This window comes from Budorcas taxicolor, chromosome 20, assembly GCF_023091745.1.
Source record: "Budorcas taxicolor isolate Tak-1 chromosome 20, Takin1.1, whole genome shotgun sequence".
NCBI classification, from domain to species: domain Eukaryota; kingdom Metazoa; phylum Chordata; class Mammalia; order Artiodactyla; family Bovidae; genus Budorcas; species Budorcas taxicolor.
The window spans coordinates 27,579,401-27,597,488 of record NC_068929.1 but is presented as its reverse complement, the minus strand read 5'-3'; the positions used below and the strand labels follow the sequence as shown (position 1 = coordinate 27,597,488).

Genomic DNA, 18,088 nt, shown 5'->3' with positions numbered 1-18,088 from the left:
TCGTTTACAAAGGGGGTCATAGACGGACAAAGGCACAGTTTAGGAACACGTCCTTAGATGGGCACGTGCTCTATCAGGTCTCTGATCCGGTGACTCACCAGCTTCAAGGGCAACGGTCAGTTCTCGGTCAGGCAGTCTTGGGCTCAAATTCTGGCTTGTCAGCTATTAGTGATGCAACTTTGGGCAAGTTATTTACCCAGCCAAGTTTCAATTTCCTCATCCGTAAATTGAGAATAAACAGTTCCTCTTTCACAACAATAACAGCAAATGGTGCCATTCTGGAGATGTTCTTGTTTAACATCTTGGTAGAATTACCTCACTCACTCTTTCCTCAGCTTAGTTGAAATTTTTCATTTTAACAAAAGGCATCCTAATGAAGCCCTTTGTTTTCATAATTAGTCAACCTATGGCACAGACATATAACTTTCACTCCACACCACCATCCCCCTACACCTCACCCCGATCCCACTGCCGAGGGCACTGTGTGACCCTACCCCATCCCTTTCCAAATGTCAATTAAGAAGATAAAGAGGTCTCAGTCTCCATTTACCCTCAAACACCTTCTTCAGAGGTAACTGAATCTGATCTAATAAAGTAGCCCGGTGGCCAAAGCAAAAACAATAACCCAATACCCAATAATTAGGTCTATTCTTCCAAGCATCAGTGTGTTTTTCATCCTTCAAACATTCTTACTTTAATAAGATGGGATATGTCTAACTCAAACATGGAGCTATCACTCCCCGCCCAACACCTGTGCTTTCAAGTGGTTCAATTCATGGCTACAAAAATTGTGTCTGTATTGCTTTCAATGAAGCTATAAAAAGTCAGCATACTATACATCTCTTCAAATTCACCCAGACCAGAAATAAAGCCAGTGGTAAAGAACCCGCCTGCCATTGTGGGAGATGCAAGAGACACAGTGTTCGATCCCTGATTTGGGAAGATCCCCTGAAGAAGGGAATGGCTATGCACTCCTGTATTCTTGCCTGGAGAATTCCATGTACAGAGGAGTCTGGGCTACAGTCTATAGGGTTGCAAAGAGTCCGGCACAACTGAAGGGACTTAGCATGCCAAATGGAGTTTAAAGTTTTTTTTTACGTTATAACTCATTCTAATTAGCCAAATTTTTCTGCTTGGTGATACAAGATATTTGGTAAACAGGCCAAGTTCAACAATACATCTCCCTATGAATAGCAAGAATATACTAAACGGTCACTCTTCTGTCAAAGGTTCAAATAACACAAAAAGCACAGGAAAACCATCGAAGTCTCTATTTTTTTAATGTGCAAAAGTATAAAGAATAATATATGAATCCCTATATATCTATCACCCAGTCCCCGCTACCAGTTAATTATCAAAAGTTGCCAATTTGAAAACCTTTGAAAGGTAAATTTATACCATCTTAGGGCTTCCCTCGTGGCTCAGAGGTTAAAGCATCTGCCTCCAATGCGGGAGACCTGGGTTCGATCCCTGGGTCGGGAAGATCCCCTGGAGAAGGAAATGGTAACCCACTCCAGTATTCTTGCCTGGAGAATCCCATGGACGGAGGAGCCTGGTAGGCTATAGTCCACCGGGTCGCAAAGAGTCGGACACGACTGAGCGACTTCACCTTCACCTTCACCTTCCATATGTCATCTAAAGTATGCATTCTCACAAAAAATAAAATAGGCACCTTGTTGTTTCAGGGCAGCTGAAACACTGAATTAAATCTCAGAGAAGGAGAGGAAGGCACCACACATGCTCTGGTGAAAAGTAAACCTGGGAAGTGTGTTGCCTTGAGCTAAATCCGTGGTCTCCAAGTGCTTAGAGAGGCCGGGAGGGTTATAAAGTCCCCACCCTCTTTGTTCCTGGGAAACAGGCCTCAGGCAGCTCCAGCCCAGCCAATCTCTGACTCACTGGCAGCAGACCCTCCCCCTCCTGACTCCATCCATTCCCCACCCCAGTCTCAATAAAGAAGAAACCAGCCTCTGGGCAGCATCTGGCCAGGAGTGTGATCTGGAGATGATTCCAGGTTAGCCCAGGAGGTCCAGCAACATTGCTGAGGGCCCTCTATGTGCCAGGTAACACTTTACCACAGCACTTCCCTGTCCTGACTGCCACTTTATAATCACCTGGGAAACTTTGGGGGAAATACCTGGGATCACCCCAGACTAAGTATCTCAGCCATTACTTCACAGCAGTCCTTCCAACAGTCCAATGAGCTAGGGACCTCTGAGCTCAGAAAGATGTGAATGTTAAATGGCAGAGCTAGGATTTAAAGGCAGGGCTCTCTTATTTCCAAACCCTGCTGTCCTCATTGACCACAGCACTGAACATCAGTGTTTCTAAGTCTTTCTTTAGGCCATAAGATCCATTCAGGCAGTAATTCCCAGATCTAGCTCATGGCAGGTACTTTATATGTATCTTAAATTGAATGAATAACTAAATGGATATTTCATGTTCTAGAAATTGAATAAGAGTTGTATGTCCACGTAATCCAGATCAGTGAAGGAGGGAGAGATAAATTGGGAGATGTACCTATACACACTACTATATATATACAATAGATGACTAATAAGGACTTGCTGCATAGCACAGGGAGGCCTACTCAATACTCTGTAATGGCCTAAATGGGAAAAGAATCAAAAAGAGTGTGGGTGTGTAACAGATTCACTTTGCTGTACATCCGAAACTAACAGCACTGCAAATCAATTACACTCCAATAAAAATTTTTTAATCAACTATACTTCAGTTTAACAAATGTAAAAAATGAACTCCTTTTTTTTTAACAAATATGAAAAATGAACAAGTAAATAAATAAATTAGAATAGAAAAAAGAAAGGAAAGAAAACTGCCAAATGAGGGACTTCCTCAAAAAGCTAAACACAGATTACCATACAACTATGCAATTTCACTCCTAGGTATATACCCAAATGCAAGGATTAAAACAGATACTTGTACATCAGTGTTCATTGGAGCAGTATTCACAATAGCCAAAAATGAAGACAACCCAAATGTTTATCAGCAGTGCGTGTGTGTGCTCACGTTTTCAGTTGTGTCTGACTCTTTGCAACGCAGTGGACTGTGGTCCACTAGGGTTCTCTATCCACGGAATTTTCCAAGAAAGAATACTGGAGTGGGTTGAAATTTCCTACTACAGGGGATTATCCCAGTCCAGGGATTGAACTTGCATATCCCGCATTGGTAGCTGATGCTTTACCACTGTGCCACCCAGGAAGCCTGACCATCAACAGGTGAATGGATAAACAATATGTAGCATATTCAGCCATAACAAAGAATGAAATTCTAATATTTACTACAACTGAACTAATCTTGAAGACATCATGCTAAGTGAAATAAGCCGAATAAAAGGACAAATATTGTATGATTCCCCTTACATGAAATATCTAGAATAGGCAATTTAATAGAGACAGAAAGCAGATTACTTTCTGGAGGCTGGAAGGAGAGGAAATGGGGAGTTAGTACTTAATGATTACAGTTTCTATTAAAGGTGACTAAAAAGTTTTGGAACTAGATAACTGGTAATAGGTTTACAATATTGTGAATATAATTAATGCCACTGAATTGTCATTTCAGATGGTTAAAATGGCAAATTCTATGGTGTATATATATTGATTTTATATGTGTGTGTGTGTATATATATACATATTTATATAAAACCACAATTTTAAAAATTAATAGTTGTATATTAAAAACCATTGAATTGTAATATTTTAAGTGGGTGAATTGCATGATATGTAAACTGTACCTAAATAAAGTGACATTTAAAAAGAAATGAAGTGAAGGGGACTTGTCCCAGTGGTCACAGTAGATACAGCAACAGCAGGGTGGTGAGTGATCTAATAGGGTGACATGATCTGCAAAGCTGACGGTTGGGGAGCAGGCGGAGAAAAATGATCTGTAGCTTGATTACCTAGAAAACCTACCACACAGAAACCTCTGACCCTAGACCACATCTAAATGACCGAATTACAACTAGAAAGATTTGGAGGGAACCTCATAAAAGTCTCTTCTCACTGTAACAGTTCCATCAAGGTTCACTCTAAGTCCAAAGTTCAAATGATCGAATAAGTTACAATTACCCCTCTTGCACCTGTCCCACTTCAGGGAAATCCCACTCCCACACGTGTCCCTTACCAGGAGGCAGAGGACAGGCTGCCCAGATCCCACACCATAGGGTAAGAGAAGCAAAGGCGCCCACTTACCACCACCAGTGGGGTTCCCTGTGTTTCAGATCAGTGAGTCTCAGTCAACCCTAAATCCTACTTTGTGGATCTAATGTGTAAGGTCACTCCCAACTCCTAGAGCCACTCCCAACTGTCAGCTTGAGTTTCCAGAGGCGGAAGTTACAAGCTACCACTTTCTTAGAGATGAGAATTCTTGAGAAGGGGGTAGCAGGTGGTGTGGAAAGAGAGGAAAGGAATGTTGAGGAGAAGCACCAATACAAGGGTGAACGGCTGGACTGGAAACTTGGCATCAAGCACAACTGATTGCTCAGACTCTCTTCCCAGAACCATAAGAATTAGTGCTTCAAAGAATATTTATCCATTAGATTCCATCTCCTACTAGTAAATAGATTTCCTTAAAAGACTTGAAATCTCCTGCACTTGTGCATCGTGCCCTAGATCTCAGCAGCAGCAGCAGTGGATTCCAGTGGTAGGAGGCAAAAGCTGTGTCACGCAGGCATGAAGCATGGTGTCTTAAGGTGGTGCCTGATATGGTACAAGGCCATGCAGAATTGGTCTCCACAGAGTAAGCTGAGAAGAACAAGTGGCCAAGGTTCATGGATTACATGAGGTCAAGGGCTTCTGCGGTAACACACAAGAATTGTCTGCTATGGCAATAGTTTTGTGATCACTTTCCATGTTATTAATATTTAATTTTTGCACAGAATGGTTGTACAGATTAATTAGAGCCAACATACAATATATGTCAAATAATGCTCCCCATCTAGTCAAGGATGCTCACATCCTAATCCCTAGAGCCTGGGAACGTGAGTTTACAAAGCAAAGGGGAATTGAGGTTTTAGATAAAATTAACATTGCTAATCAATCCACCTTAAAATAGGGAGATTATCTGAGTGGGCCCATTGTAATCACGTGCTTGCTGGCTCAGTCGCTAAGCTGTGTCTGATCCTTTGTGACCCCATGGACTGTAGCCCACCAGGTTCCTCTGTCCATGGATTTCCCAGGCAAGAATACTGGAAGAGGTTGCCATTTCCTTCTCCAGGGGATCTTCCTTACCCAGGAAATCAAACCCACGTCTCCTGCATTGCAGGCAGATTCTTTACCACTAAGTCACTTGGGAAACCCAGGGTAATCAGAGGGGTCCTTAAAAGTGGAAGCAGAGGCAGAAGAAGACTCAGTGTCAGAGTGATGCAATGTGAGAAAGACTCCACCGACCACTGATGGCTTTGAAGCTGGAAGCGGGCCACAAGCCAAGGAATGCAAGCAACCTCTTGAAACTGAAGAAGCCAGAGAAATGGATTTTCTTAGAGCATTCAAAAAAGAACGCAGCTCTGTTGACACCTTAGCCCAGGGAGAGCCACATCAGACTGATGACCTACAGAACTATAAAATAATAAATGTCTATTGTTTTAAGTCACTAAGTTTGTGGTAATTTGTTACAGCAGCAATGCACACTGAATAAGTTTAAAGATTGTTGTTACAGCAACAATGAAACTAATACATCTCCACAATTTTTTAAAGTATGAATCATAGATATGACTTGTTGGGTCAAAGATCATGCAAAATTTAGTAATCCCTTTATATGTATTGCATTCCAGGAAGACAGTAGCAGTTTTAAATGCCATCAAAAAAGAGAATTTCCAAAATCAGAGAGTATTTTTGTTTTCTAATTTTTAGTAATTGACAGGCAAAATTTGTACCTAAATGTTTTAAATTCATTCTTATTATTGGTTACTTATGATATGTGTTTATTGATTCCTCCATAGACTAGGAATATAGCAGCCATTTTTATTTCTTTTTTTGTAAATTACTTGTTCAAATTCTCTGACCATTTTTCTTTCCAGGTATTCATCTTTTCTTATTGCTTTATAAAAATAGGCATTTGTGTCACATAGGTTGAAAATGTTTGTAATGTGGCTTTATGCTTGATGTGTCTAGGTACAGAAGGTTCAACTTTTATAGCATAAATCAAACTTTTACAGTTTCTGCCTTTGATGTGATAGCTCAAAGTCTCTTTCTCCTTTCTACATGTACGAATATTCATCTGTATCTTCACTTAGCGCTTTTATAGCTGAACAGTGTGCATTAAGAATATAACTCAGTTTCCCCTTAATGACTACCCAGCAGTCTCAACAACAAAAGGATCAGCTATCTGTCCTCTCCCCACTAGAATAAGTTTAAAGATGCTATTTCAAAACAATTTCTGATATAGACTTGAATTCTCAGCTTTTTAAAATAAACTCATATTTGAAAGTGAAAAAGTTGCCCCTAAATAGCAATTTTCTGTTTATTGTTTTCAGTTTATCACAGTCTCATGGATTCACATTTACACTTTAAGGTAGGAAAGGTCTAACCCTGAAAGAAATGTGAAACAAGTAAGTAACCACAGCATCTCTAAAATAAAGTTATATTTTCCAGTTATACAACACCAAAGTCTTTAGCCACAAAGCAGAGAGAGAAAAAAATAAAAAACCCACATCCTTTGTGTTTCATTATATATTACTATCAGTACCTGAAACTAAATAGTCTCCATAAGAAAATAACAGAAGCCATGAATATTCCTTTTCCTTTCTCTTTTCCTCCTGCCATTTGTCTCCTTCTAATTCCTGGAGGTAAGACATATTTTCATATGCTTTTCAGTTTTGCTTATAAGAAAATGGAATTTTATATTGGTTTACTTTTTGTTCAATATTGTGTAAAAGTAAAAAAGAAATCATAACTTAATTTCTAATAATATTTCATGTTACTTTTAGTCTTTGCTATTGAAATGGTATATTGCTTTTTAAAATGAAAACATAACCTATTGTGTTTACAGCAAAAATATGAAAGCATAACTATATCTGGAGGGTCTCACAATTCAGGCCAGATCCACAGAGCAAAACTGGCAAGTGAAAAACCAACAAAGCCATCAAACTTGGGATGGATAGATTATTTATCAACTGGAGAGCTTAGTTACCCTCTCTCTGGTGGCTCAGACAATAAAGAATCCACCTGCAGTGCAGGAGACTGGGTTTGATCCCTGGGTTGGGAAGATCCCCTGGAGAAGGGCATGGCAACCCACTCCAGTATTCTTGCCTGGAGAATTCATGGGCAGAGGAGCCTGGTGGGCTGCAGTCCATGGGGTCGCAAGGAGTCAGACACAACAGAGCAACTAACACAACTCATAACTCTCAGATAAATCTTCAAATTTTGGTTTTCGGGATGAATTATGTTAATTTCCAGTAGTGGGAATGGTAAAGAAAGCAATAAATCAATGTAAAATAATCCAATGAACTATATATATGTGTGTGTCGCCATTTAATAAGACTTACAGTTAAGTATATTCTAAGTGTTTGACATACACTCTTCTTATGTATTATTGTTATCAGCCCAATTTACATATGAGGAAACTAAGGCCAAAGAGGTTAAGACAGTTTACTGAAGTAATCAGCTAGTAAGTAGTAGGTCTGGGATTTGAACCCAGAGTTCATGTTCTTAACCACACATTATGATATTTTATAGCTCAGTGATACCTTCAGAGCTGGGATTCTTAATGCGGGATCAATGAGCTCCTTCAAGGGCCTGAATGGGCACTAAGAAGTCCGTGACTCTCCCAAAGTGAAAGAAAGGAAGTAAAGTGAAGTCGCTCAGTCCTGTCCGACTCTTTGCGACCCCACGGACTGCAGCCTACCAGGCTCCTCTGTCCATGGGATTCTCCAGGCAAGAATACTGGAGTGGGTTGCCATTTGCTTCTCCAGGGGATCTTCCCGACCCAGGGATCAAACCCAGGTCTCCCACATTGCAGGCAGACGCTTTAACCTCTGAGCCACCAAGGAATCCCGGCTTTCCCATCGCACCTCAAGAGGATGCAGTCTCAACTTGACACTAGAGAGGAACTCCAGGGGTCGTGCCACCATTTCAAAAGACCCCGATGTCCCAGTGCACTGTATGCAAATATTCACACGCATATCTGTGTCTGTACTTTATTTAGATTCTCAAATGGCTCTACATTTCAAAAATAACAAAGGTACTTCAGACAAACAGTTCTTCACAATGGATAGAGTATATTTTTTTTCATGATGAGGAACTGGATTAGAAGACTGCTTTACTATTTATTAGTTGTGTGAACTTGGGCAAGGTAATTGCCTGTCTAAACTTTACGTTCCTTATCTATGGGAATAATAACACCCACCTTGCATTGCAGCAAACAACAGAACCAGAGTCTGAAACTTACCAGTGCCTGGGAAATCATAGATGCTTTCACTATTATTGCTACTATAGTTGTTGTTCTTTCTTCAAATTTAATACAATTTACCAAACCATCATTCCCAACAATAATCTCATCATGGAACACTGAGATTTTTAAGGTCAATAACACAGTGTACAACCCCAGACTGAGACAACAAATCCTGTAGTAGGAAGTGAACCGCTGAGGAATGGCAGAAAAAGGAGAATGAGGTTTCTCCCCCATCTGCTCTTCCCGTATGCTATTGGGTAAGTCTTTAATCTTTTTGCTTTTTGAGCTTTAATAAAAGAGATTCTATTGCCTGACAGTTTCTGCCTCTCAGGGATAGGAAGGAGATGGATATTAGGTTAAAGGTGATCTGAATTCTTGAGGAAGAGAAGTAGTATTTAAATTCAAGATACTATTATCTGAAGCTATCCTGGAAAATTGTAAAAACTCCGAACCACCTGGACCACTTTGATCTTCTCTCCCTGGACACAAAGTGCATGTCTAAGTACTCATTCTGGATCTGTTCATGATTATCAGAACTTTCTCAGGGGGACACGTAACTCGGTAAGACAGGATTTCACTCTGAATCATTCTTGCAGTTTTTCCAGTATCCTGCGAGGGAATTATAGGAGGAAATGAAGTGACCCCTCACACAAGACGCTACATGGCTCTAATCAAAGGGCTGAAACTCTGTGCAGGGGCTTTGATCAAAGAAAACTGGGTGTTGACAGCCGCTCACTGCGACCTGTAAGTGATTCTGAGCTCCTCCCACTCTAGACAGCCGGCGGGGAGGGGAGTGGTGGGGCCGGGAGGGGCGGGGCCGAGGCTGTCAGAGGGCTCTGAAGTCCAAAACCAGAACTAGGCAGGGATGGAGAAGAAAGTGTGCAAGTACATTCAACGTTATATGCTCTTTCTCTATAAGCAAAGGCCAGGTCCTGTAGAATAAAACTGAACTGTATGACTATTTTCTCATATTATTTTTTTAACTATAAATAGCAATATTATTAACATTTTGAAAATCAAAATGGTGAAAAACAGCACTCCTAATCTTGTCAACTTCACATAATCACTGTTACTATTTTGCTATATTTTATTTCAGGCTTTTTTCACAAATGTATTTTACATAGTCGAGCAAGTTAAGTGTTCTCTATGATTACAAGTGATTTACTTACTGTGATCTAGTTAGTCTTATCCCACGTTGCTACATATTAGATTGAACCATATATTGCTGATATTTAACTGTTTGACTTTTCAAAACAGTCATTTCCTATGGTTCAAGCTAATTTTTCCCTAATTGTGATTTGAAAGTCAGAATAATGTTTATCACCTGGATATGCTGCTGTTTTCTTCATCAGTACTTGTTGTTGGTAACTGGAACCTACTATTTCCCTGCTCACTTTAGTATAAATTGCATGAATAAAAGAAAAGACTTAAAAACTAGCCCCCCACAAAGAAGATCCAAGGAGATCTGCACTATGTTGTGTCAAATGAGAATTTATCTAGTGGCGACTGCAGCACAATGTACACTGTAAAGATCACCATTGGCTTGGTTAATAGGCCCACTTAGTGCAAAGTCTGTCCAGCAGATCAAGAAAAGCTTCTGCCTATCTCTCCCAGATTAGCTATCATTCGGTTCACAAACTAGACTTGGGGGCTAGCAGTTTATTTCCTTCTGTGTGTGTGTTTAGATTCAGTTCAGTTCAGTTCAGTTGCTCAGTCGTGTCCAACTCTTTGCAACCCCATGAATAGCAGCACACCAGGCCTCCCTGTCCATCACCAACTCCCAGAATGCACCCAAACTCACATCCATCAAGTCAGTGATGCCATCCAGCCATCTCATCCTCTGTCATCCCCTTCTCCTCCTGCCCCCAATCCCTCCCAGCATCAGAGTCTTTTCCAATGAGTCAACTCTTCACATGAGGTGGCCAAAGTACTGGAGTTTCAGCTATAGCATCATTCCTTCCAAAGAACAGCCAGGGCCGATCTCGTTCAGAATGGACTGGTTGGATCTCCTTGCAGTCCAAGGGACTCTCAGGAGTCTTCTCCAACACCACAGTTCAAAAGCATCAATTCTTCGGCACTCAGCTTTCTTCACAGTCCAACTCTCACATCCATACATGACCACTGGAGAAATCATAGCCTTGATAGATGGACCTTTGTTGGCAAAGTAATGTCTCTGCTTTTGAATATGCTATCTAGGTTGGTCACAACTTTCCTTCCAAGGAGTAAGCGTCTTTTTAATTTCATGGCTGCAATCACCATCTGCAGTGATTTTGGAGCCCAAAAAAATAAAGTCTGACACTGCTTCCACTGTTTCCCCATCTATTTCCCATGAAGTGATGGGACCAGATGCCATGATCTTCATTTTCTGAATGTTGAGCTTTAAGCCAACTTTTTCACTCTCCTCTTTCACTTTCATCAAGAGGCTTTTTAGTTCCTCTTCACTTTCTGCCATAAGGGTGGTGTCATCTGCATATCTGAGGTTACTGATATTTCTCCCGGCAATCTTGATTCCAGATTGTGCTTCTTCCAGCCCAGTGTTTCTCATGATGTACTCTGCATAGAAGTTAAATAAGCAGGGTGACAATATACAGCCTTGACGTACTCCTTTTCCTATTTGGAACCAGTCTGTTGTTCCATGTCCAGTTCTAACTGTTGCTTCCTGACCTGCATACAGCTTTCTCAAGAGGCAGGTCAGGTGGTCTGGTATTCCCATCTCTTTCAGAATTTTCCACAGTTTATTGTGATCCACACAGTCAAAGGCTTTGGCATAGTCAATAAAGCAGAAATGGATGTTTATCTGGAGCTCTCTTGCTTTTTCGATGATCCAGCGGATGTTGGCAATTGGATCTCTGGTTCCTCTGCCTTTTCTAAAACCAGCTTCAAGTTTTGTTTTTCGCTTTAGTTCTTTATCTGGCTGCATGGCATCTTTGCTGCATTAAAGAGTACCTTTCATTGTGGCATGCAGACTCTAGTTGTGGCATATGGGCTCAGTAGTTGCAGTTTACAGGCTTAGTTGCTCTGAGGCATGTGGGATCTTAGTTTCCCAACTAGGGATCGAACCTGCGTCTCCTGCACTGCAAGAGAGATTCTTTACCACTGGACAACCAGGGAAGTCCCCTAGATTCAGCTTTAAAATTTCACTATTATGTCAAGATTCATTTCTTCAGTTCTACATATTCAGTTCTAGGCTCTTTTCCATCTTTGTCATCTTTGAGGACAAGCAAGTTACACTATCTTGTGGTAGTTACACTACCACAAAGAAATAAACCTGCTACTTCTGCTCTCATTCTTTGGTTTAGTCTCTAGTTCTTTGGTTTAGTCTCTAGTTCTTGGGTTGAGTTTCTTCCATTAGGTGTTGATTCCACAAATCCAAGGCAGATGAAGAAACTGTCAGCTCTTCTTTCTGCAGCAGCCCATGTGGTCAGCACCCGAGCACACCTCTCCAGGCCTTGCCAACACAATGCTCCTGCTGCTGTCAAAAGGCCTGGGATTCCCCTCCTGTTGCTTCTTCCCTGAAAAGACCTGAAGTTGAACCATCTAAGATAACACATGTCATAGGAGTTTTAGGTAAAACACCTAAAGAAAAAAAGCCTCATAAATGCCCCCTAACTTGCTGTGCTTATTTATATATAGGAAACCATCTAAAAGAACTGATTGGATTTAATAAATTAAATTCATACTTAATTTCATATGTTCTGTCACATAAATTATATCGTCCTTGTTTTTTCCAGGAAGGGAAATCCTCAGGTTATTCTTGGGGCCCACTCTACATCCCATAAAGAGAAACTTGACCAAGTATTTTCCATTAAAAAGGAAATTCCCTACCCATGCTTTGATCCACAGACATTTGAAGGTGATCTTCAATTACTTCAGGTAAACATGGTTTTTTTTTTCAACAACTATTTTGAAATTGCAAAATTTTGAAATTTGGTCAGTTTAACCTGAAACCAGTTTTACACACTGGCCTCATAGTCAAGACTGGCTAATGCCAGGATGTAGGGGTAAGAAGCACAGCAGGGACCCAACATAATTACACAAATGTTCACCTTATTGGAAGTCAGTTCAATTTAACAAATATTGACGAAAGTCCTACTGTGGTAAGACCTGTCAATCCAAAGTGATAATGCCACCAACAACTCAATTACAGTCAAACCAAGTTGCATTTGTTGACTCTTGCTCAGCAAGGGCGACGGCACACCATTAAGAATCATGGAGTGGCTTGTAAGAGTGTTAGATGGGACTTCTCCCAAGATTTGGGCTCATGTCAGATGAGAAGGAGTATTCTAGGAAGTAGGAGTTTGCTCTGAACTGACTATTGTCAGGAAGTGGGGTAATTCTATGATGGAGCATCTCAGTGAATCTTACTTACCTAGGAGGCTAAATCTGTGATTGATAACAAGCAGCAGCCACTCATTTTAACCAATAGGGGACGTTTGGTCATTTTTGTGGCGGGCACAATGACCTTACTTTTGCCTGTACTCAAACATGACTGCAAAGTGGCCTGGAATCTTGCTCCTTTCTTTAGGCTCACCTTATCTGATATTAAAAGCAAAGGTATTAGTTGCTCAGTTGTGTCCAATTCTTGTGATTCTTGTGACCCTGTGGAGTGTAGCCCACCAGGCTTCTCTGTCCATGGAATTCTCCAGGCAAGAATCCTGGAGTGGTTTGCCATTCCCTTCTCCAAGGGATCTTCCCGACCCAGGGACTGAACCCAGGTCTCTTGCATCGCAGGCAGATTCTTTCCTGTCTGAGCCACCAGGGAAGTCCTATCTGATATTGGTGGTCTATAAAAGTGTTCATGATCAGTAGGAAAAGTTGTGGCCCAGCTGTAAGTGCCAGTAAGATTTTCTCTCTTCATAAGATAAACAGGTGCTGTTCTCAAAGTGTTCACAGTTTCTAGTGGGAGAGACAGACAAATACATCAACAGTTCTGAGCTGGCTGTATGTGACTCATCAGTGATGGAGATGACTTAGAAGTGGGCTCTGAGGGAACACGGGCCGTGTCCAGGCGGTCAGGGAAGCTTTCTTAAAGAAGGTACAGGAGTCAGGAAGCAAAAAGAGGAAAGGGCCTTCCAGGCAGGAAGTATAAGAGGAGTCTTTAATGGAAAATGCGTTTGGAGGAAGAGGGAAGAAAGGGAAGTTATCATGAAATTTAAGAAAGAGGGCACCCAGACATTGTAAACCATGGGAAGAAGTTTGAACTTTATGGGGAAGGAAATGGGAAAGTATTTTAAGCAGGGCAGTGACATGATGAGGCTTGTTTTTAGGAGGATTACCTGACTGCTATGCAGAAAGTATGATCAAAGAGGCAGAATTGGGCAGAGTGTGCAATCCACAGTCTTCCAGAGGGGGTTGAGGAGAAATTTCCCCAGCAAGACTTAAGAGGAAGCTCGAGGAATCCACACGTTCCCATATCAGGAGTAAAGAGAGGACCTAGAGCTTTGTATGCTTCTGGCAAACTCCCCACACTCCTTGCCCCCCGTACTTATCAGTGACCCTCACACTTTCTGCCTTGAGACTCTAGGCCCTGCCTCTCTCTCAGGTCTTCTCTCCTCCCCCATACTCTAATTCCCTCCCGTCCTGCTTCCTGCAGGGGGCAACGTAACTCCCTCCCCCGCCCAGTAGAGGGCGCTACCAGGACTGCTTCCCTCCTGCCCTTTTCTCCACCGCAGGGCACTTCTGATATATTCAATACTTTAGATTGTTTGTCTGTCTCCCTCAGTGCGATGTCAACTTCAAAGAACAGATATTTTTATCTTTTTATTTCTCCCCTATACCAGGGAGTATAGTGCCTACTACACGGTAGACCTTCCATAAACCTTTTCTGAATAATTTTGGATAAGGAATGGAATTAAGCCAGACAGTGGCAAACCCATCAAGGGAAAAGATTCTGAACTCAGGTTTCAAGAAAGTGGTAGCAGTGGTCAAGTCTCCTTTAGGACTTCAATATCTTTATAAGAGTGTGCGGTGAGTAAGGGGTGCGAAGTAGAGTCAGGAAACCCTGTCACCTCTGACACTGTGGCCAGAAAGGCGAGGTTGCTGGAGAAATCTTAAAGAGGGTGTCAGGATCTCCCCATGGTTAACCTTCCAGTGTGAAAACCTACTGATGTGCCCATCACTGGTCTGTGTGCCTGACCCCAGGAGAGCTGTCTACAAGTATATGCATCCTGACTCCAATTCTGATCCATTCATTCAGATCTGCAGTCCTTCTGGGGTTCTGCTGCCTCCTTGTCAATCCAACCAGATAACAAGCATGAATGTGAGCAGGACAGAAGGACAGGTGTTGCACGTGGGCATTTGAAGTTCTGTGGAAAGAGTTTAAGCTGTGGCCATTTCTTTTTCTAAATTCTAGTGGGGCGGGGGGGGGGGGGCACATCACTGACTCAGAGGGGGCACTGAGGAAGTGGGGACTGTCTAAAGTCAGGAAGTGGGGCCTGAAAGCAATGCAATGATAGGAATGTGGCAGTGGCCTCTGCTGCTGTGCTCCTGTGTGTTTAGAAGGTCTGCAATACTAGGACTCCCTACAGCTTGAGGCAAGAAGGAAAGAACTAGAATTATCTTCCTCTACTCTCTTCTCAACTTTTATCACACTCCCTACTCTCCTGACCTTGAGTTTTCAGAAGAAAAAGAGAGAAAGCAAGGTAGTGAGGCAAGAAGAGGGTCTGGCAAATGAAAGCAAAGGGCAAAGTGTGCGTGAACCCTCGAAGGCAGTGCAAGTAGGTTGCGCTTGCTCAGAAGAGGGGAAGCCACGTTTCCACTGAAGTGGAAAATGTCACTGACCCCTTTCCCACCCTGCCCCACTGCACCTGGAGCCCTGGTTTCCTTTCATTGGCCTTGATATCAGTCAGTTCACAAACTTAAGATCACCTGAATAAAATAATGATTGAGCGCTCCAACACAGCTTTTCAGCCACAGAACTGTCAGCCACCACTGTTAAAATTTCATCATTGATGGGTCAACTGACTGAAGTTTACTATACTATCCTAGCAAATCATGCCTGAAAAGGTATGCTGTGACTTTAAAAAACCAATAACTGATGGTCAATTCGGTTGGAACATGTTTTGATTTCTATTCTTCATAAGAACATACTAAATAAGCAAGTTATCTATTTAAGTCAGAGCTGTTTTCTGGGTTTGGTTACTGTTGTCCTTGCCTTAAACTGCGTCTTCTGTCTCTTTTCTAGCTGGAAGGTAAAGCAACTATGACCAAAGCTGTAGGAATACTTCAGCTACCAAGAGCAGCAGACGGAGACGATGTCAAACCCCACACCAAGTGTCATGTGGCAGGATGGGGAAGCACCAAAAAAGACGCATGTCAAATGTCTAATGCCTTGAGAGAGGCCAACGTTACAGTGATAGATAGGAAAATATGCAATGATGCCCAGCACTATAATTTTAATCCAGTTATTGATCTCAGTATGATCTGTGCTGGTGGAAGAAAAGGTGAAGATGATTCGTGTGAAGTAAGTAAAGTAAAACTTTAACCATTTTGGGCAATGGGAAATCAGGTTAAATAGCATGCCTAAGAAGAGCAAGGTGGACTGTTGTGATTCCTTCTTATATCCGAGGCCTGAAAGAATGTCTGCTTGACACTGGGCTGCTGTGTGCTCCCTTGTCCCAGGTGAAACCTACCATCCAGGGAGACTCCTCTCATTACCAAAGATCAGGATCGCATTTAACCACCACTTCTGGTGCTGTGGGCTTACCGGTGGCTCAGATGGTAAAGAATCCGCCTGCAATGCAGGAGACCTGGGTTTGATCCCTAGGTTAGGAAGATCCCCTGAGGGAGGGCATGGCAACCCACCCCAGTATTCTTGCCTGGAGAATCCGCATGGACAGAGGATGCTGGCGGGCTACAGTCCATGGGGTTGCAAAGAGGCAGACACAATTAAGCAACTAAGCACAGCACAGCACATGGATTCTGTCCTGCTGATCATGACAGCTGGCATTCATCAGATGCCAAGAACTGCACTAAGTTGTATATTCTGTGCCAGTTGATCCTCAAATAGCCCCATGGGATAGACACTATTATTATCAATCCTATTCTATAGATGGGGCTTCCCCGGTGGCTCAGTGGTAAAGAATCCTCCTGCCTTGGGTCAGGAAGATTCCCTGGAGGAGGGCAAGGCAACTCACTCCAATATCTTTGCCTGGGAAATCCCACAGACAGAGGAGCCTGGCAAGCGACAGTCTATGGGATCGAAAAAAATGTCAGACACATTTGAACCCAGGCCACCTGACTCCCAGCTCCTGCGTTGTTCTGCCTTTCCATGTGCCGAGAATAGGCTTGACCAGGGTTCGGCCTTATTTAGAACTCATGTTCCAGAAGTGGTTTGCAGGGTCAGAGAGAATATGAAATGAAAACTGATGACCTGGAAAAGAGCCCTAAAATTTGTTTGAACTCTCACAAGTACTCCTTGGTCTGAGATGGCTTACCCTGTGTCCTTCTTTAAAGCAGGATGTAATTCAAATCCCATCTCATGCCTCAGGCAGTCCCAACATCCAGTCTCTTCCCCTAACATCTACTGACCAAGAAAAGCGGATACAGGGCGACTGAGGGAGACAGTTATTTTCACTGTTAAAGGCTTCCCTTGCTGCTCTGTCTTCGTTTTACCGATGAAAATAAATTTTGCACATCTCCAGAATTGTCTTTTGCAAAAGGGAAATGATTGGAAAATATTAACAGATCTGTGTAATTGATGCTGAGGGCAGACAATTAATAAAAGAGATATAAATTAGCCTTTAAGGAAAGAGAGAAAATGTGTGAGTGAATGAGTGAATAAATGAATGACTAAAAGGGTGATTAAATATCCTTGGAAAGCTGCTGCTGCTGCTCCTAAGTCACTTCAGTCGTGTCCGACTCTGTGTGACCCCATAGATGGCAGCCCACCAGGCTCCCCCATCCCTGGGATTCTCTAGGCAAGAACACTGGAGTGGGTTGCCATTTCCTTCTCCAATGCATGAAAGTGAAAAGTGAAAGTGAAGCCGCTCAGTCGAGTCTGACTCTTAGCGACCCCATGGACTGCAGCCTACCAGGCTCCTCCATCCATGGGATTTTCCAGGCAAGAGTACTGGAGTGGGGTGCTATTGCCTTCTCCAATCCTTGGAAAGCACTCCTGTCTAAATCATGTAACTTTCTGTTTCAGGGGGATTCTGGAAGTCCTCTGATATGTGATAATGTTTTCAGAGGTGTCACTTCCTTTGGCAAGTGTGGTAACCCCCAGAAGCCTGGCATCTACATCCTCCTTACCAAAAAACACCTCAACTGGATAAAGAAAACCATTGCAGGAGCCATATAACATTCCTACTTCAAAGCAGAAAATCGAAGTAACCAAGTGAAAGTATTTTAAACTTGACCTATCCGAAGAAGCATCTTGCAACCCTCTGAACTTCACATACAAACTGCCGCCTGTCTAAAATAAATTCAGCAATGAAAGAAATGACCTCCTGCTATCACTCTTCCCCAATCAGCAAAGACTGAGTCATCACATGTTCTCTATCCATGGTGACAGATGTCCCGAGAAAAACTCCAATTCTGTGACTTTTTGTTTTATTCAGAATTTGGACTGTCACTTTTGTGTTCATTCTTAAAAGGAAGTCAATCTCGAGAAAGTTAGAATATTCTTTCTTCCAAATGAAGATCCAAAATATTTCTGTTCTTAGAAATTCAGAGCCTGATATTGTAT

At 42.2% G+C, this 18,088-nt stretch overlaps 1 protein-coding gene across 1 annotated transcript; it reads left to right on the top strand.

Annotated features, from left to right (window-relative positions):
• The first annotated feature begins 6,738 nt into the window (after window positions 1-6,738).
• Window positions 6,739-17,701, top strand: LOC128065952 (granzyme A). Its single transcript, XM_052658996.1, has 5 exons — window positions 6,739-6,799; window positions 9,000-9,147; window positions 12,135-12,276; window positions 15,587-15,865; window positions 17,549-17,701. Exons 1-5 carry the CDS (start codon window positions 6,739-6,741, stop codon window positions 17,699-17,701), a joined length of 783 nt encoding a protein of 260 aa, XP_052514956.1.
• The last annotated feature ends 387 nt before the right edge of the window (window positions 17,702-18,088 follow it).

Coding starts and splice junctions, on each gene's coding strand:
- LOC128065952 (XM_052658996.1), top strand. CDS start 6,739: ATGAATATTCCTTTTCCTTTCTCTTTTCCTCCTGCCATTTGTCTCCTT. Junction 12,277..15,586: donor GTGATCTTCAATTACTTCAG/GTAAACATGGTT, acceptor TCTCTTTTCTAG/CTGGAAGGTAAAGCAACTAT. Junction 15,866..17,548: donor GTGAAGATGATTCGTGTGAA/GTAAGTAAAGTA, acceptor TTTCTGTTTCAG/GGGGATTCTGGAAGTCCTCT.